This window comes from Spermophilus citellus (genome assembly GCF_964194105.1).
Source record: "Spermophilus citellus genome assembly, chromosome: 18".
NCBI classification, from domain to species: domain Eukaryota; kingdom Metazoa; phylum Chordata; class Mammalia; order Rodentia; family Sciuridae; genus Spermophilus; species Spermophilus citellus.
The window spans coordinates 12682928-12709747 of record NC_138200.1 but is presented as its reverse complement, the minus strand read 5'-3'; the positions used below and the strand labels follow the sequence as shown (position 1 = coordinate 12709747).

General features: G+C 52.0%; 1 protein-coding gene across 1 annotated transcript in view; it reads left to right on the top strand.

Annotated features, from left to right (window-relative positions):
* Positions 1 to 900: 900 nt before the first annotated feature.
* LOC308637390 (cell adhesion molecule CEACAM21-like) overlaps positions 901 to 26820 on the top strand; it is a gene marked incomplete at both ends in the record, with an annotated part of 29489 nt that continues 3569 nt past the window's right edge. Inside the window, 6 exon segments of the mRNA XM_081273694.1 lie at positions 901 to 964; positions 1833 to 2192; positions 6860 to 7126; positions 8814 to 8866; positions 9207 to 9238; positions 9730 to 9771. Coding sequence (XP_081129820.1) covers positions 901 to 964; positions 1833 to 2192; positions 6860 to 7126; positions 8814 to 8866; positions 9207 to 9238; positions 9730 to 9771 — 818 coding nt within the window.

Here is a 26820-nt window from a genome sequence, read left to right as displayed (position 1 = left end):
TGGGCTCCCTCCCTCATGCCTGTGGTCCCCACCAATCCTTTTTGGTCCTGGAGAACCCTGTTCGACCACGTGTAGTTCCCTCCTTCCTGGCATCACACCTGGGGAAAGGCAGGGTGACCACAAAAGAACAATCCAGAGAGGACAGAGGCCACCGAAGAGGCCATGACAGGTCTGAGCCACGGCTCTACCAAGAAAGGAAGAGAAAATCTCTCCTGAAATCCTTCACCCAGGGCAGCAGAGCCAGGGTCACCTGCCTCCCACTGCCACATCCTCCTTTCCAAGGACACAGGTGGCCTGCCCCTGCACCCCAAGGCCCTGAAGCTCCCTCTGAGACATGTGGATGTGGAACTCTGAGCTAGGCTGGTGACACAGAGACAGAGGACAGCCCCCCCCCAGTCATTCCTCAGTGGGACCCATTCTAGCTCCAGAGCCAAGTAGGACCCCTTCCTGCTGGGAGCAATCCACCTTCCAGAGGGGGGAGAACAAGGGGAGACGTGGGCCAAACTGGGATTTCTGTCATGAAGGAAATATACCCAGGGTGAGGGGACCCCAGGGGTTCCCTGTGTGGTGCTGAGAGCCCTGAGGCCAGGACACAGCTGAGGCCAGTGCTGGGTGAGCCACTTCTCTCAGGGGACAGCGTCCCCACCTGCCTTGCTCCTCAGGGTGTGGCATGCATCAGTGAAACCCAACAAGGAAAGCAGAAGGGACAGGAGGCAGGACTGAGAGGGAGGGGACAGAGAGGTTCCTCAACAGAGACCCCGCCCCCAGCCCTGTGACCCAGGGAGGAGGCTGAGCTCAGAGAGGAGCAGGGCAGCAGGGCTGACTGGCCTGGACCTGGGCTTCCCAGCGGGTCTGCAGTGAAGCTCCTTCCACAGAGGGGACAGAGTGACAGCTGGGACCATGCAGCCCCCCTCAGCCAGTCCCTGCAGTGGGGGCATCTCCTGGCAGGGGGTCCTGCTGGCAGGTAAGAGGGGACAGTTCCCTGAAAGAGGGCAGGAGGTGGGCACAGTCCTGCTGGTGCCCCCTGGGGAGGACACGACCCTCACAGGGGACACAGGGCTTCACGGGGAACCTGATGGGAAGAGAACACAGAAGACAGAAGCTCACCAACAGGAAACTCTCAGTGACCTGAAGCTGATGAAGGGGGATGGAAAGCTCAGGGGTTCTCTTCCCCCAAGTTAATAACCAGGGGCCATTGTATTTTGAAAATCAGTGTTAACAGCTCTGTCAGGGCCACTCTCCAAATAGAAAGGCAACTGGAGCAGTGGACATTTGTTCCAGCCACCAGCCTCAGACACTGGCTCACAGACACCTGGACCCTCAGGGCGGGGACCCTGCTTCACTCATCCACAGGAGGCTGAGCCTGGTCCAGGCCCTGGGCTACAACAAGGGTCAGACTAGTCTCTGCCTCCTGGAGCTTCTCTCTAGAGGGCAGGAAGCCAGGCCAGAGGGAGATCTGCAGGTGAGGACTGTGCTGTGTAGATCTAGGAGGGCAGAGAGCAGGGAAATGTCCACAGGGAAGACCTGGGGTCTGTAAGGAGGTAGTCAGGGGAGGCGGGTGCCCAGGTGTCCTGGGTGTGAGCAGGGATCTGAGGGCACTGAGGGGTCAGCCTTGCAGACACCTGGGAAATGTGTTCCCAAGAGAGGATGACAGGTACAGGGGTACTGAAGAAAATAAGGTCATGCTGCTGGCCTTGACACAGGGACAACCATGTATACACCCAACACACCCCAAGCTGAGGAATGAGGACTCCTGCTGAGGACGTGAGCCCCATCTTTCCAAACAATACAAAGGGCCCAGTATTAATGGATTTCTCTCTCTTCCCTCCCAGTCTCACTGTTAACCTTCTGGAACCCACACCCCACGGCACAGCTCACTATTGAACCAGTGCCTTCCAACGTTGCTGAAGGGACAGATGTTCTTCTCCTTGTCCACAATGCGTCACAGAATATCATAGGCTACAACTGGTTCAAAGGAGAAGCAGCAGACAGCAGACACCAAATTATATCATACGTGGTATCCACACAGGTGTCTACCCCAGGGCCTGCATTCAGTGGCAGAGAGAAAATATACTCCAATGGATCCCTGCTGATACAGAATGTGACACAGAATGACACAGGATTCTACACCCTGCAAACTGTAACTGCCAATGCTAAGGTTGAATTAGCAACTGGAGAGTTCCGTGTACATGGTGAGTGATGCCCAGCCCTCTGGGTGTTGGAGGGTCAACTCCACTGCACACAGAGGACCCTGAGACCTGGATCTGCCTACCTCCTCCTTTGCATTATGTCCCCACAGTGGAGTTGGAGCATTTAGTGCAGGACACACGCAGTGCAGACAGGCTACAGATGATCTGAGTCCTCTGCCTGAATCCACTGGCAGAGAGCAGGGTGGTCTGGTGGGAGACTCGGCCCAGGCAGAGCAGTCTCAGCCCAGCCCCTGTGTCCTTCCCAGGAGCATGGCCCTGAGAAAGACCCTGCAGGACTGAGTCAGACCTGGCTTGAGGGCCCTGGAGTCCTCACAGAGAAGGTCAGCCCAGGGAGCTCCTACTCCAGACCTCCTTTCTAGGCTACTGGCTCCAGGTGACCCTGAGGACATGTGCCCAAGGTTGGAGTTTGGCTTCCTGCTGAGGGCCACTGGGGAGCAATGATTTACTGGCTACCTGATCTGGTAGCTCCTGGAGGTGGTCACCAGCCAGGGCACAGTCCCAGGATTTACATCCGGGCAAGGGCACCTGGACATCTCCTTCTCCCAGGACTAGGTGTGGTGAGCACAGAGGGACAGGTGCCTCAGGCCAAGTCAGGTGCCCTGATGGACTTCTATGGGGCTCCACAGGAAGGTCCATGTCCCCAAGGGGAGGAACAGAGGAAAGAGATGCTCTGGAGCTGCTGATCCTCCTGGGAGGACTGGGAGGCAAATAACAGATGCTTGTTCATTTGGGCAGCTCCTCTAAACCAAGGTCAGTTTACTATATTTCAAGGTTAATTTATAGACAACATGGTGAACCAGACACCACTTCCCAGGTATCCAATAAAGGGAAACTGAGGCATGGGGAACACAGTTGCTGAATCAGGTCACACAGACCATGGGTGGCAGGTCAGTGGTGCATGTCACTCTGCAGCCAGAGCCCCGGGCTCTGCATGCTGAGGGCCTATTAGGCATCTGTGGACCAGAGACCAGTCATTGGCTCAGCTAGTTTAGTCCTGGGCACTGGCAGCCTGGAGGGGACAGTGTGGTCTGGGAGTGAGAGCAAATGGAGAATAATCAATTTTACTCTGGAACCAAATCACCTTCCTCAACAAAATATCTAGGCCTGCATTCACACAGCCGGTCCACACACTCCCTTGCTGGACTTGAGGTCACATGTTTCCTGGTGTGTTGGGTGTCACTCACACTGGACCATAAGGGACAGGACTTTCTCACTCCCCACTGGACCCTGCAACCAACACAGGGCCCAGTGTGTGGCCAACTCTCAATGGTTTTGGGATAAGGTGGGGAGGGATCATGAAAGAATGACCCTGAACCCCTTCAGATCCTGGAACCTGCATGTGCAATCCCAGGGGGTTCTGCCACCTGCTCCCTGTCCCTCCTGGAGGCTGACGCTCTTGCTCCATCCCACCAACCACCTCTCCTGAGGCCACCCAGGAGCCACATCACAGGATGCCCTTCGGGTAGCCGGGCTGGGGAGGTCTTCAGGGTGGCCCTGGGTCAGTTCTGAGGCAGCCGTGAGGCTCTTGGACCTGGGGCTTTAAGTCACTGTACCCCCTCTGCTCCCTGCCATGGCGATTCTGGCTGTCTTGCTCCTGCCTGTCCGTCCTCTCCCTCCTTCTCATTCAGGCAGGACTGGCCCTGCCCTGCACAATGAGCCATGCCCTTCCCTCCTGCACTAATGGCCATCTGTCCTGTCCACTTCCTGCTAACACCTGGGGCCAGGCCCCCTGATGGACAGTAGTAAAGGGCACAGAAACAGTCGAGGCAGGTGCCCCTGTCAGGCTGCATCAGGGACAATGTCCCTGACTGTGAAGGAGGCCCCACTGTGTCCCATCCAGGGCTCTTTCCTTCCATGACAATGACATGTGAAATAGGCCACGACACAGCCTGAGCATCTCCCCCATCTACTCTCTGCACTGACTCAGCGAGGGGGGCAGAGGCAGGACAGGGCGGCAAGCCCCTAGGTCCCAGGCTCCTTACACCCAGATGACTGGTGGCTCCATCCTGGTCCCTAAGTGGGGCTCAGGCACCTCCAGTGACTCCCAGGACCTTCCCCAAGTGGGAGCTGGACTGAATGGTGCTGTCTCAGGGGCTAACTGTCTATTCCATATGTGCCTGTGTCCCCATGAGGACACCATCACCACAAGGGAGGTCTGTCCCCACATGGTGTGATGCTCCAGCCACGGTCACTTACATTAGGCTCTAGGCTCTGATTTGGATCAATTTGATGATCTCACTGCCCTTCCTGGGGTGAAAAGAACAGGAAGAAGGCATTCCACAGGCCTGTGTCAGGTTCTTCCCACTTTGCTGATTCTCCATAGCAATTGGGAACATAGACTTCTAGATTTATTAACATGCTCAATAATACTTCTCTGAGTTTGGTGTTGTGCCTCATTTTACGTAACAGAGATGCCTCAGATGTCCCCTCTGACCAGTTCAGTCCTCCACCAGGACCCACAGGTCTGTCTCTACTCAGGAGGTTGCTGGTTTCAAACTGACTTTACCATCTGCCTTGGGTCATAATGTGACCCCTCAGGACTTCAGAGCTCAGTCTATGACACTGTGCTCCTTAGAGAAATATTTCTTTCAGAAAGGAATCTTAGATCCTGGGTATTAAAACTATTTTCCCATATGGGAAAACTTTAATATTCCCCATTTCTACCCCAGGTCTGCCAAACAGAAGCCCACGAGGGCCGTATTTTCAGCAAGGTCCTGGTCCCCTCTTCCACCTCTTATGTGCTGATGTGTTTGGAACCATCCATTGGTCTCTCAGGACAATTCCACATGCCTCACCTGCTCTCTGCAGGGGTAGAAGGGATGTAAAGACCAAGGACAGGAACATGATTCTGCTCTAAACCTTGTCTGTCCCCCTCACCCTAGAGCATTCTTTGGACCCATGCTTTGCCTTTCAGGTGCCACTGGCTCCTGTCAGTCACCAGGAAACACCTGAGCAGAACTGTCCCCCTTGTGGCCCCAGGATGACCACCAAACTGAATGCCAAGCTTGCCCCTGGTATCCTGGTTTCTGTTCACACACCCCATTCTCAGATGAGGCTCTGGGATTTTCTTGAGGTTTAGGCACAATGGGGTGTCCCTTCATGACCCACCTCTAGGATGGCCTTGAGAACCAAAGGCTCAGAGGACACACACGTGGGCTGAGCCCTGGAGTCTGTGCAGCTGGAGGGACTCTGCGTCTCAAGGCCAGCCAGGGCCACCGAGGACCAGAAGAGACATGGGGTTGCTAACTCCCAGTCCTGGGTCTGTCCAGGACCAAACTCTGCAATTAAGTGCACCTGTGAGAAACTCTGTGCTTCTCCCAGACACAGCCCAAGGGGCCCCACCTCCTCTGATCCCTCAGATCCTCCTGCAACTGCCCAGGATACCCACTCTGCCTGGTTCTTCAGGACTCAGGTTGGTGGGAGGTGAGAGGCCAGCCCAGGTGGAAAGACGCTTTTGCAGGGATCACAGGGCAATCCTCTGTTGTCTGCACAGAGAAATTACCCAAACCCAACATCACAATCAACAACTCCCAACCCATGGAGGGTGAGGACTCTCTAGCATTAACCTGTGAACCTGAGATTAATTATGCAACCTACCTGTGGAAGATAAACAGTCAGATGATCCCAGATGGTGACAGGCTGAAGCTGTCCAACAACAACAGGACTCTCACTTTATTCAGTGTCACAAGGAATGACCCAGTGAGTGTGAAACCCAGAACCCAGTGAGTGCCAGCCGCAGTGACCCACTCACCCTGAATATTTCCTGTGAGCAACTTCTATTCCTCCATTACCCTGGCTGTGAACTCAAATACACAGGGCCAGAGGCTGGGCCACTTAGTCCCTCTCAGGTCCAAGTACACAGACCCTCTCTCCTGGGCACCTGGACTGGCTATGACATTTACCCCAGGCACATCCAGGCAGGTCCAGCCTTGGGCCGTGAATAGGAGAGGAGAGCTTGTGGTTCCCTGGGGAGGCCTGGGGTCAGCCACCTGGGACAGAGAAGCAGGGGAATGTCACAGACTAATTTCAGTGAACAAAGGGGGTTTGGTTGAGACTTTCTGTGAGTGTGTATGTTGCTGGGATTTGAACCCAGGGCCTCATGCATGCTGGGCAGGTGCTGTACCACTGTACTCCCCAGCCTAGTTGTGACTTTTAAAAAAAACCAAGGTTGTGACATGGATCAGTAGTTATATTGTGGTCTTCTACAGTCTAGGATCTTCCACTTCCCTCTGATGACATTACATGTGGCTTTATCTGTTTGCTCCAGATGGTCCGGATGCCCCCATCATAAACCCCCCAGACTCACATTTCCGTCCAGGGACAAATCTCAACCTCTCCTGCCATGCAGACTCTAACCCGCCTGCTCAGTTCTCTTGGTCTTTCAATGGGAGGCCCCTGGAATCCACACAAGAGCTCTCAGTCCCCAACCTCTCTACAAATAATAGTAGATCCTATGTGTGTGTCGCCCATAACTCTGTCACTAACCTCAATAGGACCACAACCAAGAACATTACCATCTCTGGTCAGTGGACCCTGGAGCACAGTATCAAGTGCTGGGTGGAGCCTTGATTTTTCTGGAAACAACGTGGAAGAAGTTATTTGCTAGCCTCAGGCCCCCTGTCAGTCAGCCCCTTGCTGTTTTTCCACAGGGCTAGTGGCCCAGCCCTCCCTCAGAGCCACCAACACAGAACCACACTCTGTGGCCATGACCTGCCTCTCAGGTGACCCTGGAATCTCCATCGCGTGGATCTTCAATAGCCAGACTCTGCAGCTCACAGACAGGATGCAGCTGTCCCCGGACCACAGGACCCTCAGCATAGACCCCGTCAGACAGGAGGATGCCGGGGAGTATCAGTGTGAGGCCTCCAACCCCGCCAGTTCCACCAGGAGTGACCGCTACAGACTGGCTGTGATCTGTGAGTGGCCCCCATCCCACCCAGTGCTTCCCTCACATATTTCACCGTCAAGGGCCATCATATGGCACCAGCCATGATCATGGGGTAGATGCCAGAGCTTGGAGAGAATGTGGTTGACTACCCAGAAATTAGGTGCCTTGATGTCACCTTGGTTCTGATCTGACCTGAGGCTAGGCCTGGGCTAGATAGTCTGTGAGGGCTGCCCACTGACACTGTCCTGAGATGGGAAGGAATAAAAGAGGAAGAGGGGGTGGGGTGGGGCTCAGTGGTAGAGCACTTGCCCAGCCTGTGTGAGAACCTGGGTTCAATTCTCAGCATCATACAAACAATGAATAAAATAAAGGTCCTTCAATATGTAAAAAATATATTAACATGAAAGAGAAGAGGAAGAGACCTTAACAGGAGCATGAGCAGGATGTGGCCCAGCTCCATGTGGAGAGGGTCAGGCTAGAGCACATGCAGGTTTCAAAACCAAACGTGAAGAAATCGCCAGAAGCAGAGTCAGGAGGACATGGTGACGACATGACAAACTGCACTGGGTCCTTGGTGCCATTTCCTTCCACCCTCTGTGGCCCCCTGCAGGGCCCAGCTGGTTCCCCTGAAGACCTGACCTTCAGCCCTTTCTCTTCTCTTTCAGCAGAAGAGAGGACCCCAGGCCTCCCTGTGGGGGCCGTCGCTGGCATCGTGACTGGGGTCCTGGTCGGGGTGGCTCTGGTGGCTGCTCTGGGGTGTTTCCTGCTCCACACAAGAACTGGAAGGTACCCAGGCTTCCCCCACCTGATCCCACCCCAGGTGACCCCAGGCCTGAGGGAAGGAGACCCATCCTCAGACTCTGGCCTGTCTCCGACCTCCCCACTTCCCGAGGACCCTCCCCTCTCACCCAGTCGCCCCCCGTCCCTCGCCAGCTGCTGGCCCTGGGCTGATTGCTCAACAGCTGCCTCCTCTGCACATTGGTCACCAGGACCTGTCCCCACAGCACTGGTGTCCCTCCCTAGACTAGTGTTCAACACGGCACCTCCTGCAGTATTTGCCCCCACACCAAGAGGGGGCTGAAGCTATGTGTATGAGGGGTCCTGTCCCAGGTCACTCAGGGCAAGGGCTGGGGCCTGGAGAGGAAGGAGGGTCCACTCTGCACACCTCCTGTGTGACCCAAGGCCCCTGATGTGTGAGGTGGGATCCCAGGGCCCAGGAGATAGTGTGTCCTGGAAAGTTCTTTGCCTCCTGGCCACATGGGTGGAGAGCACAAAAGGCCACTGTCACATTACCTCATCTCCTGGCCTGAGCGAGGGTCCTCCACAGCAGGATCACCACTGGGGGTCGGGGATTTTCAAAATGCACGTGGTTCCCAGACGTCTTGCCTACGTGGTGACCCTGCTTGTCCCCAGGGCTCTGGACCCTTTTACTCACTCAAACTCTCCTGCTCTAATTCTTCCTCAATCCTCAGTCCCTTTTCTGGGTCCCTCAGCCAACGTTCTCCTGGGTCTGCACCTGGGAGGGTCCTTCACCTTGGCCCAGGGCAGCGGTGTCTTCTTAAGGCCTTTCCTCTGCTCCCCTCCTCTGGGCCCCCTGGTACACAGACCTGATGGGGAGAGGAAGGTTTCACACCCTCCTTGGAAATGGGGTGCCCTCCTCATCCTCTATCTGACCCCAGTCCATGACCCTCATGAATAAGCCTGACCTTTCCTAGGGCCAGTGTCCAACATGGCCTCAGAGACCACTGCACCCCAGTATCAAGACCCGGTAAGTGCCCCCTCAGCCTGAGGGTGGCTGGGAGCCCCTAGGCCTGCCCCACAGTGTCCACCCTTGCCCACAACCACACGTCCAGGGTTGAATGTTTACACTGGGGATTCAAGGATCCCTGTCATCAAACACAACAGGGGACCCACCTGGCCAAGCCAGCCCAGACTTGTGGCATCTGGTCTCCTCAGGTTCCTTGGCTCCTTGGGCCACTGCAAGGGCTACAGGGTCTCTCCCAGGACATGCTGTCTCCCTGACACTCTGAAAGTTGAGGGCCCCTAACCCCTCCTGCAGCAGGGGCCCAGCCCTCCTCATGTCTGCTAACTCTTGTCTCTGTCCCCAGGCCAAGGACCCTCTGACAGCTCCACCTCCCTGGTAAGTCCCCCCAGCTATCTCTACACAGGGGACTAGCTCTGCAGGCTCAGGGGCACTGTCAACCCCCACACAGCACAGACACCCCCACTCATGCTGGACCAGGACAAGGTTAGCCTGGCCCTGGCCAGAGACTTGGCCACGCTCAGGGACAGGACCACCATCGCTCTGTCCTCAGTCCACCCTACTCCCTGCCATCTCAGGGGAGTCCTGGTGCAGAATGGGTGCTGGGAGCTTCTATCGGTGGCCCTGGGTTAATGATGGGGACCATAGTCTGGACAGAAACTGGGGTGACTGTGCAGAAGTGGAGGCTGGTGCTCAGGACCCAGAGCTGGTAACTCCTGAGAAGAAAGGGCTAAACAGACACAGGGAGTAAGCTCTGGCCTGTCAGAGACCAGAACCTTCCAGGCACCACCCAGCACCTGCTCCCTGGAGTCTCAGCCTTGATGACCCTCCCTTTGCTGACCCTGATTTCCAATCTCCCTTCTTGCCAGGCCCCACTCCCTGGCCACGGAGCTGCTGTCCCCATCTACCAGGTGAGTGTGGGTGATGACCCTTGCCCACAGTCCAGGGCGTACCCAAGAGATGCCCCTCCCCACACCTTCCTGATCTTGCCAGGAAACAGCAGCCAAAATGGTATCAGGGGGTGGTGAGCAGGGAATGGGGGGCCTGGGAACAGGAGCCTCTGAGCCCAGACAGACACAGGGACAGACAGTCCCAGATGGGCCAGGGCCTAGGAGTTCATGGTCCCCTGGTTCAGAAGGGTCAGAGCCTCTTTGTTCTTTTTCAGGAATTACTAAACCCTGTCCCGGACATCTACTGCCAGGTCGACCACAAGGCTGATGTGGATTCTTAGTTTCCACCACACGATGCTCCATGTGGGCTGAGGGAGGGTCCTGCTAGACCCCAGATGCTGGGTGATGGGACAGAGGTGGAGCCTGACCCTACTGGACTCTGGAACCTGGAGGAGGAGGGTTCCCTGGATTTCTGGAGACCCAGACAGGCTGCCCTGGGCTGTCAATGGCCAGAACTAGGCTGCCTGTGCCCAGGAGCAGGGGCTTCCAGGGAGAGGGAAGGGCCACTACTGGTCACCTGGAAAGGTGCTGAATAAAGACCCCCTTCCCTCCTTCGCTCTTTTGGTTCTTGTGGGAACGTCTCTTGGCAGACACTCCCCTCAGATTCCAGGTCAGCTCTCTCCTGTGTCACGCAGGGGAATCGTGGTCTCCAACTTGTTCCCACAGGGTTTCTCTTCCTGGGAGACAGGAGCTGGGAGGTGGAGCCAGGGCAAAGGTCGGGTCTGTCCACAGGGAAGGGTGAGGGTCCCAAGGCCCTGTAGCCAGCAGAGCACTCAGTGGCCCTCACGCTCCAGGGACCCAGGGTGGCTAGCTCTGCCCACTGATTTCTTTTCTGCCCAAAGCCCAGTACTCAGGACATCTTCACCTCTGCTGGGACAGGGACAGAGACTGTCAGAGTCATCAGGGGACAGGGCCAGGCTCAGGCCCTGAACAAGGGCCTCAGGCCCTGCCTGAGGCTCCAGCCCTGCCCTCCCATCGCCTTCCACTCTGCCCTGCCTGGTCTCTCTGGAACCAGCCTCCTCTGCACACTCCAGCACCCAGGGCAGAGGCTCAGGGCTCCCCATATGGGGCTCTCCAGGCTCCATGGTGATGGGACAGAGGGTCTCCTCCCTGACCTGGGGCCCAGGATGTCCACTGCAGCCTCCTCCACACACCTGGGCCACTGCTCTGACTCTTTCCCTGAGGGCTAGAAGAGTGACATTGTCACATAGGTTCATGTGGATCAGGTCACTACATTCTTGGAAATAAACGGTTCATGTACTAAAGCTCATGTACTCTCCTGATGCCTCACAGTGGTCTGTGCTGAGATGAGAAGTAGGAAGAAATCGTCAGAGTGTCCAGCATGACTCGGCTCTAGTGAGGCTCCTCTGCATGAACACAGCATCACATCACACATGGTGACTTCTCTCGCCTTGGTGTCCTGGTGCTCTTGGTACAGACTGGCTCCCACACAGTGGCTCCAACAGCAGATACCAAGGTGGCCATGAGCTGCATTCTTCTAGAGGCTCCAGGGGAGTCAGTTTCCTCACCTTTTTCAGCTTCTAGCTGCTGCCTGCTTCCCCTGTGGGCCCGACTCCCCTTTGAAGCCAGCAGCATCACCCTGCATCCTCTCTGCTCTGCTCCCCCCACCCCTCCCACCCCTCTGCAGTCCTGCCTCCCTCTCTCACTTGCAAGGGAAGGACCTTGTGATACCTGGACCCACCAGATGGACACAAGAACTCCTCAATCTCATGACACTTAATGTCATCTGTAAGGCGTTTTCTACCTTGTGGCACATTCTGATTCTGTGGGTGAGGATGGGGACATCTCTGTGGGGACATTTCTCTGTCCACCACATTTCTCAAGGGCATTTTTTATTCTTCTTTCACTGAAAAGTGCACATGGGTAGCTGAACTGGGTCACCTGGAATACGGTGTCATTTCATGAAGTGACATAGGCAGCACTTCTAGCTCTTAATGAAAAGCAGGGCACAGGCCACACTCCATCCCCTCTCCACCTTCTCCCTGCTGATGATGCTCAGATCTTAAGAACAGAACCTTGAGATCCCAGCTCAGCAGCCTTCAGCAGTTGCTGGTTTTCAGCACCACGGACAGAGTCCCAGGCTGCTGGTTCCCAGGTGGTGCAGCAGGCAGGACCCAGAAGAGAAGGGTCTGCTGGGGAATCCGCCCATTTCCATTCTGCACAAGAGAGTTATTCCAGGCATGATCCCAATGGCCTCTACTATACTGTGAGGCTTCTGCACATGTCGAGGCGTGAGGGTTGTTGACTCGTCCACTAGCATATTCCTGTACCACAGTGGACCTCAGGAGGCTGAGAGCCTGCTGCAGGCTCCTGGTGACTGATACTCAGGGGCTGGGTTCAAGCTCAGTGGGAGGCAGTTGCCTTGCCTACATGAGGCCCCGGGGATGACTCCACAAAGATACATGCACCTGTGTGTGTGCACACACCAACACAAGTCCCCTAAGACTCAGGTCCCTGTAGCAGCCTAAAATCTGGTGGGAACTTTTCCTAACTTCTGTGCCCAGTGTCTGTCCTGAGAACCACACCAGCCTGGAGCACCCCCTGAGCACAGCATCCTGCTCCCTGAGCCACACATGAGTCCCTGGGAATCTGGCTCCAGTCCATCCAGTGACCCTGCACATCACACTCACAGCAACAGGTTGCCCAGAGGAAGGGTCACCTGTGTGCTCAGGGGAACCTCCCTGACTACAATGGGGTGATTCCTCCTTACCTTCAGCATCTGAGCAGTCACCAGGGTCCTCTGTACCCTGTCCCTGAACCCACTGTTTCTCCTTTGTGGGAAGCCATTCTAACACGTGATTGGGTGACTCCCGTTAAGGGCCTGAGGCGCTTTGGCTATGTCGAAGCTTTCCCGACCCTTTCCTGATGAGAGAGCCCATCCGTGTGGGGGTGTGCCTGACCACTGACCCCAGGGACCCAATCACTGACCCTGACCTTGGAGTGCAGCCCCCCCTCAACCTTCATTGGATGGAATTCTCCCCTGAATCTCTTGTTCCCCAATAAAGGGCTACTCCCAGGCGTGTTCGCTCTCTCTCTCTCCTGCTAGCCCTGAGTAATCCTCCCTGCCCTGCTGGGCGGCTAGAGGTGGGAACCAGAGAGGTGAGCCGTCTCGGACCTAGCAATATAAATAAGGTAACTGGTTTGTGTGTTTTATTTCGATCTCTTCTAACTAACTTTATGCCTAGAACCTCATTAATGAAACCACTGCACAGGCCGCGTGGTAGAATTGGCGCCCAACGTGGGGCATTCTAGATTAGTTAGATTGAGTGGGAGTGCGTGCTATAAAGATAAGGAAAAAAAATAAAAATAAAGGAAGATAAGGAATAAAAATAAAGATAAAGGAAGAGGTGACAATTGGGTCACAAAAGTACCTGGAGATATTGAAGGAAAGAGACATTAAATTACCTAAAATGGGAAATTCAACTTCTACGGATAAGGAAATGTATCTGACTATTTTAGACAGTATAATTAATCAGAAAGGAAAACAGATAAAGAAAACTCAGTTATTACAATTTTTAAAGATTGTAGGTGAATATTGTCCTTGGTTTTTTAACCAAGAGTCTCCAAATTTACTTACTTGGTAGAAATTAGGAAGGAAATTACAGAGAGTCTGTCTTTCTAATGAACTACCTGGAGGCATAGAAAATATACAGAAAACTTGGACGGCCCTTGAAGTTTGTCTTTTTGAATATATGGGCCAGAGTTCGTGGCCCCCTGAGGACCTTTTAAAAGGCATTCAAAGAGCTGTTAAGTCTATTCAAATGGAAAATCAGCCTGAGGCTAAGTTAATTCCCTTTCCCTTGAGCCGTTTAAAAACAAAGGCACTAAGGGCCAAGCCAAAGGTTAAAAATGTGAACTTAAACTCGCAAGATCAGGCTAGCCTGCAGGCAGATTGTACAGAACAGCATCATACAGGAGAAACATCCCTAATATTAGAGAGCCCTCTGGAAGAGGTAGATGATCTTCCTAGAGAGAAAAATACGGAAGAGACTCCTAGAGGGGCTCAGGGTTCTTCTCAACCACGTGGTTTAGAAAACCAAATTCGAAATGGCGATAGTGCAGAGTCTGACCGCGGCTCACAGTCTGAGGAAGAAGAATCAGATGTCTAAATTCAGGACTTAGAGGGAGATTTTAATAGGCTGCATTTAACACTGCCTGCCCAAACTATTCGAATTCGGCCAGTACCTGCTAGAAGGACCAAATTTAACAGGTATGCTGAATTAAAGATGACTTTTCTTACCCCAGTCCAGCAAGGTATTAAGAAGGCTCAAGAAATGGGAGACGATACTACTGGTTTTCACCTCTTTCCAGTTTTTGAGCAAACTAATGAGCAAGATCAGAGAGTTAGAGTTCATGCTGTAATCCCATTTAAAACTATTAAAGAATTAAAAAGTGCATATGAGACATATGGTCCAAATTCGCCTTTTGTACAGAGTCTGATAGAAAATATTTGCTCACAAAACCTTCCTCCTAGCGATTGGATTTCTTTAGCCAGATTTTGTCTGAGCGGGAGATGTTACGTTTGTGGAAAAAATAATCATTTTGCGCGCAAGTGTCGCATGCGAGGTTTTAAGTTCAGAGCTCCATTTACTAACGATAATAGATATTGCAGGACTCAGCGCCACACGGTAGATTCAGATGGCGCGGATGAACCCGCCTTCTTGTCACCATTTCCGCCTAGCCGGAACACAAACTTCTGGTCGGCCTGCCCCCGGGATGAAAATGAGGAAGTAGGTGGTCGCGCAATGTGACGTCATCGCGCCGACCATGGGGGCCGCCATCTTTAATTTTACCGGAGCGGAACAACAGTTTCTGTACAAACCCCTAATGATTTTTAAGGCTTTTAAGAGAGAGATTAAATTAAAAATGCACAGCTTACTAGAATAGATCATAAAGAAATTGTAGAGAGCCATTTTGCTGTGCTGCCTTGTGTGGGCGTGAGCCTAATTCTTGGGCTGAGACCCAGTTCTTTGTTTTCAGCCACTCCCTAGAATACAATGTATCAATTGTCCAGCTCCTGGAACAAACTGTTTTTAAGAAGTGCTTGTTGCTTTGCACAAGCTGGAGCTGGGTGTCTCTTGCATTATGTGCAAGTGCTGGGTCTATCATTCTATTGGCTGCTGCTGTGTTGCTATGCACTCTTTGTCCAATGGTGTACGAGCAGGGCTGCAGCTGAAATATATAAGGGGTGGTTTTTTCGGGCCCGGGGGCCTTTTTTCTCTCATCTATACCTCATGGAAGCTTCCAATAAAGTGTGTTAAAGAAGAATCCTGCTGTTGTCGTCTTTCCTGCCGGCGGGTAGACGCGACAAGTGGTGCCGAAACCCGGGAGAATCAGAACTTTCAGTCGACAGGAGTGGTGCACCGATCGTCCGTGAGTGGACCCCTCGTCCCGGAGTGGACCCCTCGTCCCGTGAGTGGACCCCTCGTCCCTGAGTGGACCCCTCGTCCGTGAGCGGACCCCTCGTCCCCGAGAGCGGGACCCCGTAGGCCTCATATTTTATTGCAGCTGCAATGTGTGCTTTCATTTTTGTTTTCTGTGTTCTTTTTGTCGTCTGTGTCTTTTGTTTTCTGTGTTTTTCTTGTTGTTGTGTCAGGGGTGCCGCACCTTCAAGTCCGCTTTTCTCGGCCCTAGATGGTCTGTTACGCTCCAAGGGCCTGAAAGTGAAGCATAGCACTTTACAGAGATTTTTACAGAAGGTAGATGTTGCTGCACCGTGGTTTGCATATTCGGGCAGTCTTACTATACCTAGTTGGGATAAGTTAGGCAAAGATCTCGACTTTGCTTCTGAGCAGGGCATATTAGAGGGCGGAGTGATACCCCTTTGGAAGATAGTCCGTAGTTGCTTCACAGATGGCAGGTGTCATGACGCACTTGCTCAAGGACAGGAAGTTCTAGAACAGTTACATGAGGAGAAATCAGAGACGGCAGGAAGTGAGGCATCTCAGGAGGATGGGAGCGTGCGGAGCGTGAAACAGGGGAGGAGACGATTGCCTCCGGCAAAAGGTGAGGTATCTCGGGAGGATGGAAGTGTGCGGAGCGAGACACAGGGGAGGAAACGATTGTATCCAGATCTCAGTGCGCTGCGCACGCCTCCATGCGAAAGTGGGTCAGAGGACGAGGAGGATGAGGAGGAGGAGCTTGGAAGGCTGTCTCGCCAGCTAGGGAGTTTAGCTGTCGGAGAAGGGAACAAAGATAGATCGGGGCTCAAGAAATGTGAGCCACCGGATCCACCGCCGTATGGTGGAAGTGTTTCGGGGAGAGCTTTCCATGCTCAAACATGGAAGGCTGTTAATGCTGAGATGGGTCTTGCTTATCCAGTTTTTCAGGATGATAATAGGGGAAGATTTTCGGAGCCTTTAGATTTCAAAATTGTGAAGACCCTGGCAGAGTCTGTGCGCACTTATGGAGTGGATGCCGCCTTCACACTAACTCAGGTGGAGAGTCTGTCTAGATACTGTATGACTCCCTCTGATTGGGCTAGCCTTGTTCGGGCTTGTGTTTCCCCCGGTAAATATTTGGACTGGAGAGCATTTGTGCTAGAGGGCGCTATAGAACAAGCCGCCCAAAACCATGCAGCAGGACATCCGCATTGGGATAAGGAAATGCTTTTGGGCCAAGGTAGATTTGCTAATCAACAGACAGGATTCCCTCCTGAGGTATATAATCAAATTAATAACATTTGCATTCGGGCATGGAAGTCACTTCCAAATAGAGGAGAGGTATCTGGTAATTTGACCAAGATTTTACAAGGCCCTACAGAACCCTTTTCAGATTTTGTAGCAAGGATGGTGGATGCTGCTGGAAAGATTTTTGGGGATCCTGATAGAGCCATGCCCCTTGTCAAGCAATTGGTCTTTGAGCAATGCACCAAGGAATGTAAAGCAGCAATCGCTCCTTATAAGAACAAAGGCATAGAAGCATGGATGAAAGTGTGTAGAGAGATTGGAGGACCTTTAACTAATGCAGGTCTTGCAGCTGCTGTCCTCCGGGTTGCAAAAGGGGGCGGTCCTGCCGCCAGGACATGCTTCCAGTGTGGTCAACCCGGTCACGTCAGACGTGAGTGTCCCAAAAATGTTAATTCTACTGGACCTCCTTACAGTGGCCCTTCCACTGGCCTTCGTCCACCAGGACTGTGTCCAAAATGCAAAAAGGGGAGGCACTGGGCAAGAGAGTGTAGATCAGTGAGGGACATCCATGGACAGCCTATTTCAGCTGGGCCAAAAAACGGCCGACGGGGCCCTCGACCCCAGGGCCCGCAAATATATGGGGCAGTGGAGAATGTCACACCCGAACCCGAGACATGGCCGTCTCTACGCCATCCCATGCAACGCGGAGAGCCACTACAGGTGCCGCGGGATTGGACCTCTGTTCCACCTCCAGACTCGTGTTAACACCTAAGATGGGGGTTCAATTGGTGGAAACTGAGTTCAAAGGGCCTCTACCACCTGGCACTGTAGGTTTGCTAATTGGACGTGCATCCTCTATTTTACAAGGTCTTCATGTTTTTCCCGGAGTCATAAGTCCTGATACTGTAGGGATAGTAAAGGTTATGGTGGAAGCTCCAAAGGGCATTGTGTCCATCTCCCCAGGGGATCGGATTGCTCAATTACTAATTTTGCCTAGTTTCATCCACTCCAATCCCGGGGGCCTTTTTCTCTCTCATCTATACCTCATGGAAGCTTCCAATAAAGTGTGTTAAAGAAGAATCCTGCTGTTGTCGTCTTTCCTGCCGGCGGGTAGACGCGACAAGTGGTGCCAAAACAGCTCTAAGGAAAGCTTACTAGAATAGATCATAAAGAAATAGTGTATTTATTAATATTTCCAACTGAACATACCCCAACAGGAGCCATATGGCAAAGATTAGGAGTTATTGAGTGGATTTATTTATCCCACTCCCCTCAAAAAACATTAATTCCTTTTCATGATTCTATAGCTCAATTAGTAATTAAAGGTAGAACTAGGATTTTACAATTAATTGGATCTGAGCCTGATATCATAATTATTCCATTTTCTGTTCAACAGACTAATTGGCTTTTTCAAACTTCTAGCTCATGGCAGATAGCTTTTGCAGATTTCCCTGGCCAGATAGATAGCCATTATCCTCGTGATAAGATTGTACAATTTGCATCATTAACGTCACTTATCTTTCCAAAGATTGTACGAGATTATCCAAGAGAGAAAGCTTTATCGGTGTTCACGGATGCTTCCCACTCCGGTAAGGCAGGTTTCTTCAGCCGTGTTCACACAGAGGTAATACAAACTTCTTATACTTCTGCCCAAAGAGCAGAGCTTCAAGCTCTGATTTGTGCCTTAGATTACTTTTCAAATGAGCCTATTAATATCTATTCTGACAGCTTATATGCAGTTGGAGTTACCAAAAATATTGAAACCTCAGTTATTGGGTTTACTTCATCACAGGAGTTATTTGAATTATTTCATAATTTACAAAAGACAGTGCTAATGTGAAAGTACCCATGTTTCATAGGACACATACATGCCCATACTAATCTTCCTGGACCTCTAGTTTCAGGTAATGACAAAATTGATAAGTTAGTAGCTTTTTGTCAACAGATGTCTTCGTATGACTGTGCACTAGCTTCCCATTCCTTACATCATCAAAATGCTTCTAGCTTACATAAAAAATTTAATATTACCAGAGAACAAGCTCGTCAGATTGTAAGCCAATGCCCTAAGTGTGTTATTCACACTCCATCTCTGCCATCAGGGGTAAATCCCCGTGGATTAAAACCAAATCAAATATGGCAAATGGATGTAACTCATATTCCTCAATTTGGTAAGCAATGTTATGTGCATGTCATAGTGGACACTTATTCTAGATTTATTTTTGCCACAGCATGTACTAAGGAAAATACTCAACATGTAATTTCTCATTGCTTAGCAGCCTTTTCCATTTTAGGGTGTCCTATGCAGATTAAAACAGATAATGCTCCAGCTTATGTAAGCTCTTCTTTTCAACAATTTTGCCAAGAGTTTAAAATTAATCATAAAACAGGAATTCCTTATAACCCCCAAGGTCAAGCCATTGTGGAACGAGCTCATTTATCTATTAAGCTTCAATTACAAAAATTAAAAGGGGGGAATAGGATTGTGACTCCCAAAAATAGCCTTAATCATGCCTTATTTGTTTTAAATTTTTTAAACTGTGACACAGAAGGTCACACTGCTGCTGAGAGGCAAATGTCTCCCTCAGTAACAGGCCCCTTAGGCAGAGTTTTGTGGAAAGATTTACAGACTGGTCAGTGGAAGGGTCCGGACCCAGTAATAATGTGGGGAAAAGGCCATGCTTGTATCTTCCCAGAAGGTGCTTTCCGTCCTATTTGGGTGCCTGAACGTGCTATCAGACATGGAGGAGATAGAACCCAGATTCAAGCGACTGAGGATCGACCCGGAGAAGCCACTACCCAGAAGGAGGAGATATCGGAAAAAGATGAAGAAAGACCAAATTGAACCAGCCGAAAAGCTGATTTCGTGGAAAGATGTGAAGAAGCTAACTACCCAGGCTTCCCGAATACTTCGACGCCTAGGAAAGAGCAGGACCCCAGTGATGATGGTAGCAACAGTAATTGCCCTACTGGGCTGTCAGGTAAAAGGGAATCAAATAGACACTTATTGGACATATTTCCCAGATCCACCCCTGGTACACCCAGCTGTGTGGACTGGAGAATCTATTCCAGTATTTACTAATGACTCATTCATGATGGGAGGATTTACAGATACTCATATTACTCCCAATCATGTGACTAGATTTAATTATTCTGGCTACAGTGCCCAATTACCTTTGTGTTGGTCACATGATAAACATGCTGGCTGTCTGAAAGTATCATTCGAAGAAAAGACAGCGATCGGTAAACCTAGACTGACAAATAATTCTATTTATGGGGACTTAAAACCTAATACTAGATCAGTAATTAAGATGGGACTTTCCCATAACAAGCCAGTCATTTCTGCAAAACCTCCACCGGTACCCCACTGTCCAAATAGTTCTATAATTGAGATTGGCACCTTTCCTAAATGGATGGATTGTGTAAATACCTTTCCTGTACAACATAAGGTGTCTAAAGATAGTGGGTATATTTTAGACTGGACTTCAAAAATTCATAAGAGACAATTATGAAGAAATTCTGCTATGACACCTGCAGGATTTGTTAGTAATATTTTGACTTTTAGTGAAGGAGGTGTTCAAAGAGATATTTGGCGTTTAATTGCTGCCTCAGAGTATTTACATTTTACAGATAAACCTTTACCAAAATTTGTCGGCAAGAACTGCAAAGAGGGATCTTGCTATGGCTTAAGAGCCTGTGTCCAATCTCCTTATGTTTTAATTATTGGAAATGTAAAAGTTAAATGGATAGATGATAGATATTTTGTTACTTGTAATAAGTGCAACCTAACCAATTGTATTACTAGGTATAATAGAGGAAAAGGAGTGCTGATACTTCATCAGCCCTCTTTCGTTTTATTACCTGCTAATATTTCAGAGCCATGGTATGCTGATGCTGGTTTACAAGTCTTGCAGCAAATTCATGCCCAGCTAACAAGACCTAAGCGTGCTATTGGAGTCATAATTGTTGGTGTTTTAGTACTGGTCTCTTTTATTGCCTCAACTGTCTCTGCGTCTCTGACATTGTCTCAGAATATTCAGCATGCAAAATTTCTTAATAATTTAGCTGAAAATACTTCCAAGGCTCTGCGTAATCAAGTAAATATTGATGAAAGGATTGAGACTAAATTAAACGCCTTAGAGGCGACTGTTATAAACATAGGTAATGAACTTTCAGCCTTAAAATTTAAGGAAAGGCTTAAATGCCATGCTAATTATAAGTATGTATGTGTTACAGCTGCCAAGTACAATGCTTCTCTCTGGGATGGGGAGAAGGTTAAAAACCATTTATTTGGTATTTGGCAAAATAGTAATAATAGCTTGGATATTCTGGAACTTCATCACCATATCCAAGACATTCAAAATAATAGAGCTGATTTTCAGATCCTTCTTCTTTGGCTAACCAAATATTGAAGGAATTAAATGGATTCAACCCTGGAAATATTCTTAAGCACTCCGCTTGGTACATTATTGGATTATTCTCTTTGCTGTTAATTCTCTTTTGTATTGTAACTATAGGATGGCGATTCTTCCAATCAAGAATCCAGGAACTCCAGAGAGTGAACCGCAGCCTCATTGTTAAGAAAAGAAAGGGGGGATATGTGGGAAGCCATTCTAACACGTGATTGGGTGACTCCCGTTAAGGGCCTGAGGTGCTTTGGCTGTGTCGAAGCTTTCCCGACCCTTTCCTCATGAGAGAGCCCATCCATGTGGGGTTGTGCCTGACCACTGACCCCAGGGACCCAATCACTGACCCTGACCTTGGAGTACAGCCCCCCCTCAACCTTCATTGGATGGAATTCTCCCCTGAATCTCTTGTTCCCCAATAAAAGGCTACTCCCAGGCGTGTTCGCTCTCTCTCTCTCCTGCTAGCCCTGAGTAATCCTCGCTGCCCTGCTGGGTGGCTAGAGGTGGGAACCAGAGAGGTGACCCATCTCGGACCTAGCAATATAAATAAGGTAACTGGTCTGTGTGTTTTATTTCGATCTCTTCTAACTAACTTTATGCCTAGAACCTCATTAATGAAACCACTGCGCAGGCCGCATGGAAGACTCCTTGAACACAGCCTCAGATCTTGATAGGTGGAGTCGAGGTGTTGCCTCTCCAGGATCCTTCCCATTCTTGCCACAAGAATCTTTTCAGCCCTTGTGACCCTCCTCTCTACAGATGCCTTGTACCCTGGGGTCCTGAACACCTGCCCCCACATCATGCCAGCTTCAGGTCAATGACAACCACCCAGCTCTGACAATCTCACCCAAGGTAGGTATCTGAGCAGACCCACAAGGTGGGACACCTGAGGCTACAGCATGCAGGAGCACCCTAGTCCCTCTCCTCCCTCCCTGGGGGGAGTGGACGCAGAAGCTGCCCCCAACCTCCAGGCCCAGGAACCCAAACCTCCCTGTGCACCTGCCTCCAGCCAAACTCCTCAGCCACCTGCTCCCCTCCATCTTCCCTAATCCTGCACAGAGAGGGGTCGGCCTCCTAGCGCTATCCCTGCTCACTGCCAGCCTGCAGTGATCATACGGGTTCTTCAGGAGTCACCTGTGCTCAGGTCAGGTAATCTGTGGGACAGGCAGAAAGAAAAAGACTCCCACATGCCTTTGAAGGTGAAATAAACAGGAAAAATCTCTGACCAGAAATCAGAAGGCAAAAGAGTCCCCTCAATTCCTAATAGTGCACCACCTTGGCCTTGAACTTCCCAGCCTAGTGCTCCCTAGGGAAAAATAACAGACTTCTGGGATCTGTTATCTCCTCCTCACTATACAGATGAGGAAGCTCCTCAAAACACAGCAGTGAGCAGGACGCTGAGCCAGGTGACCTGACGGACACAGGCTCAGGTGGATGATCTGGATGGCCTTAGCCACCCTGTTATCACCACCCAGGAAGGCTGATGGAACCTTATGAGGGAGAAATGGCAGGTTCCTGGGACACCTTCCTTCCCCTTCCCACAGAGCGCTATGCCTCCTGAGACACTCCCTGGGTCACACTGCATGGAGAGGGCAGCGTGAACCTCTCCAATCCCATCCAGACCTTCATGTGAATGGCTGGAAGCAACCTCCATACGATCTTCCCCAAATTCTGTGACTCTGGGAGAAACTGAAGAGTCAAAGACCTGATTCCAAGCCGAGCCTCAGCAGCCTGACTTTTGTGGAGGATTGGAACCATGAGGTGTGACAGGGTCTCTGAGCCTGAAGCCTGATTCTCTGCCTAAGGTGTCTCCAGGTGGGGTCTGGAAGGATCCTCCAGCTTTCCTGACAGTGCAGCCCAGACACCCTGAGGACAGAGGGGATGGGGAAGCCCCTGAGGAGGGAAGAGGAGTCCTGGACACACTCACCACCCCGGGCTGTGATTTGAGCAGGCTCTGAGGTCATCTAGGGTGGGGAAGGGGACAGAACCTGTCCACCTGAACACTGTGGCTCATGTGAGGATCATGGGTATTGAACCTCCCTTGTGCCCACATTGGTTCCAGCCTGGACTGAGGGTGGTGACATGGGGCTGGATCCCCAGTACTATGAACCGAATCATGTTGGGCATCAGACCACAAACCTGAGGTCACAGAAGAGCTTTGTTAAGTGATATTGAGAGTTCTAGACTAAAAGTAGTTCTTTTCTTGAAATTAAATGTTCATTTCATGCAGGCTTAAAGACAATATAAGAAAAGAAAACATTTCCTAGACTCCCATTTGTGCTTTCCTCACTGTCCACCAAAGGGCCGCAGATCAGCCTGGCTGCTCCCCAGGGCTCCCCAGCCCAGCCTCAGCCCACAGTCCTCCTGCTTCTCTAAGCTGCCCCAGATGGCCTCTGCCAGCTCCATGCTGAAGGACATCCTCTGCAGCCAGCTCCTTCCCCTATTCCTTCAGGTCTTCCCAGGTGAATGTCCTCTGGCTTCAAGTCCTGGTCCGAAAGGCCCTTTCACAGGGGAGCCTTCTGAGCTCCCACACTTGCACAGGCCCTGGCTGCCTAAAGTCTGTCACCACTGGCCCTTCTCTCTGTTTCAGCTAGCTCCTCGGTTCCAGGTGCTCCCTGAGTGTCTGTCTGCCCTGAACAAGAGAGACTCCATGAATGCAGGCACCTCATCCGTCCTGCCCCCCATGGGATACCCAGCCCAGTGCCCGACACATAATAGATGCTCAATGAATACTCATGAAATGTATGAAGAACCAATCAATCAAAGCACATGACCTCCATGTGGCCGACAAAGTCAGAGTATGTTCCATGTGGACAAAGGAACACTGGCCTCAGCTCTCGAGAGGGCCAGCAAGTGCCTGAAGCTGCCCAGAGATGAGGCCTTCATGCTGGTGGTGTTGGGGGCAGACAGAGGCCTCCTAAGAGTGAGGGTCATTCCTGATTCTTTCCACAGCCCTGACAACCTCTCCCCATCTCTACCCAGTGAGTGACATCCCTTTTCCCAGGAGGTCTGGGCAGCTGCCTGTCCTTCCTCCACTCACTGATGCCTGATCTGGAACTAACTCCAGATTCTCCATCCCAGATGGAATTTCTACCAGGGAAAGCCAGAGCCCCATGTGACCACAGAGGAAGGTGACTCTTAGCCTCAAGGGCACCAGGCCTGAGGATTCCTGTGCCTATGGTCCCTGTAGACATCTCAGCAGCCCAAGGAGTCTGGGGCATGAGGGGGGCTCAGCACACAGGACCTGACTTTGTTTCCATCTCAGAGGGGCTGGGGGTTCACGGGGCTTTCTCTTCCCAACAGAGGAACCAGGGGACCCTGGTGGAGATGCAGGTGGGAGCATCTCCAGTTCCTGGACCCTGTGAGCAGGCCTACACAGAAGCCAGACAGGGACAGTGATGACTTTGGAGCCAAGTCCCTGTGTGCCATGATGGAGAAACCTGGTATTCTGGGACCAGCCCCCATGCTGGTTCCCTCTCCCCAGAGCTCCAAGAGACACCACCCATGTCCTTCCTTTGAAACCTGGGGACAGATGGCTCCTCCTGAGGCTGCCCATCCCTGGTGCAAAACTCTCCCACCTCTAAGCAGCAGTCCTCAGGACAACTCCTGTCCTCTCCCCAGACTCACCCTGCACTGGGTGTCAGGCAGCCTGGACCCCAGGTGAACAGGACTCACCCTGCAGTTTGTAGGTCAGGGCCACCTGTGCCTGGGTGTCAGGGCCAGCTCTCAGCATTTAGACCCTGGGCAGCATCCCTGCTACAGTCCCTGACACTGGCCAGGGGTCTCCTCAGGAGCTCAATTGGTGATCACTTGGACTCGCAGCCAACCCTCCGCATGCTGATTCTTTGAGACAGGAGAGTGGTTTTGGCTAGAGATGGAGGTGGACACATAGCCTGATTTCCACCTTGGAACCAATGGCCACATGGGCTCCCTCCCTCATGCCTGTGGTCCCCACCAATCCTTTTTGGTCCTGGAGAACCCTGTTCGACCACGTGTAGTTCCCTCCTTCCAGGCATCACACCTGGGGAAAGGAAGGTGACCACAAAAGAATAATTCAGAGAGGACAGAGGCCACCCAAGAGGCCATGACAGGTCTGAGCCACGGCTCTACCAAGAAATGAAGAGAAAATCTCTCCTGAAATCCTTCACCCAGGGCAGCAGAGCCAGGGTCACTTGCCTCCCACTGCCACATCCTCCCTTCCAAGGACACAGGTGGCCTGCCCCTGCACCCCAAGGCCCTGAAGCACCCTCTGAGACATGTGGATGTGGAACTCTGAGCTAGGCTGGTGACACAAGACAGAGGACAGGCCCCCCCCCCCCGAGTCATTCCTCAGTGGGACCCATTCTAGCTCCAGAGCCAAGTAGGACCCCTTCCTGCCGGGAGCAATCCACCTTCCAGAGGGGGGAGAACAAGGGGAGACGTGGGCCAAACTGGGATTCTCTGTCATGAAGGAAATATACCCAGGGTGAGGGGACCCCAGGGGTTCCCTGGGTGGTGCTGAAAGCCCTGAGGCCAGGACACAGCTGAGGCCAGTGCTGGGTGAGCCACTTCTCTCAGGGGACAGCGTCCCCACCTGCCTTGCTCCTCAGGGTGTGGCATGCAGTAGTGAAACCCAACAGGGAAAGCAGAAGGGACAGGAGGCAGGACTGAGAGGGAGGGGACAGAGAGGTTCCTCCACAGAGACCCCGCCCCCAGCCCTGTGACCCAGGAAAGTGGTCCTGCCCTGGGAGGAGGCTGAGCTCAGAGAGGAGCAGGGCAGCAGGGCTGACTGGCCTGGCACCTGGGCTTCCCATCGGGTCTGCAGTGAAGCTCCTCCCACAGAGGGGGACAGAGTGACAGCTGGGACCATGCAGCCCCCCCTCAGCCTGTTCCTGCAGAGGGGGCATCCCCTGGCAGGGGATCCTACTGGCAGGTAAGAGGGGACCGTTCCCTGAGGAAGGCGGGAGGTGGAGCACAGAGTCTTTCTGGTGCCCTCTGGGGAGGACATGACCCTCACAGGGGACACAGGGCTTCATGGGGAACCCTACGGGAAGAGAACACAGAAGACAGACAGAAGCTCACCAACAGGAAACTCTCAGTGACCTGGAGCTGATGAGGGGAATGGAAAGCTCAGGGGTTCTCTTCCCCAAGTTACTCACCAGGGGCCATTGTATTTTGAAAATCGGTGTTAACAGCTCTGTCAGGGCCACTCTCCAAATAGAAAGGCAACTGGAGCAGTGAACATTGTCTGCAGCCACCAGCCTCAGACACTGGCTCACAGACACCTGGACCCTCAGGGCGGGGACACTGCTTCACTCATCCACAGGAGGCTGAGCCTGGTCCAGGCCCTGGGCTACAACAAGGGTCAGACTAGTCTCTGCCTCCTGGAGCTTCCTCTCTAGAGGGCAGGAGGCCAGGCCAGCAGGGAGATCTGCAGGTGAGGCCAGGTGCTGTGTACATCTAGGAGGGCAGAGAGCAGGGAAATGTCCACAGGGAAGACCTGGGGTCTGTAAGGAGGTGGTCAGGGGAGGCGGGTGCCCAGGTGCCCTGGCTGTGGGCAGGGATCTGAGGGCTCTGAGAGGCCAGCCTTGCAGACACCTGGGAAAGGTGTTCCCAAGAGAGGATGACAGGTACAAGGGTCCTGAAGGAATGGAGGTAATGTTGCTGGCCTTGACCCACGGACACACATGCACATACACCCCAAAGCTGAGGATGAAGACTCCTGCTGAGGACCTGGAAGCCATTTTTCACCCAATACAAAGGTCCCAGTATTGATGGATTTCTCTCTCTTCCCTCCTAGTCTCACTGTTAACCTTCTGGAACCCACACCCCACTGCCCAGCTCACTATTGAACCAGTGCCTTTCGATGCTGCTGAAGGGACAGACGTTCTTCTACTCGTCCACAATGCATCACGGAATCTCATAGGCTACTACTGGTTCAAAAGAAAAACAGCAGACAACAGCCATAAAATTGTATC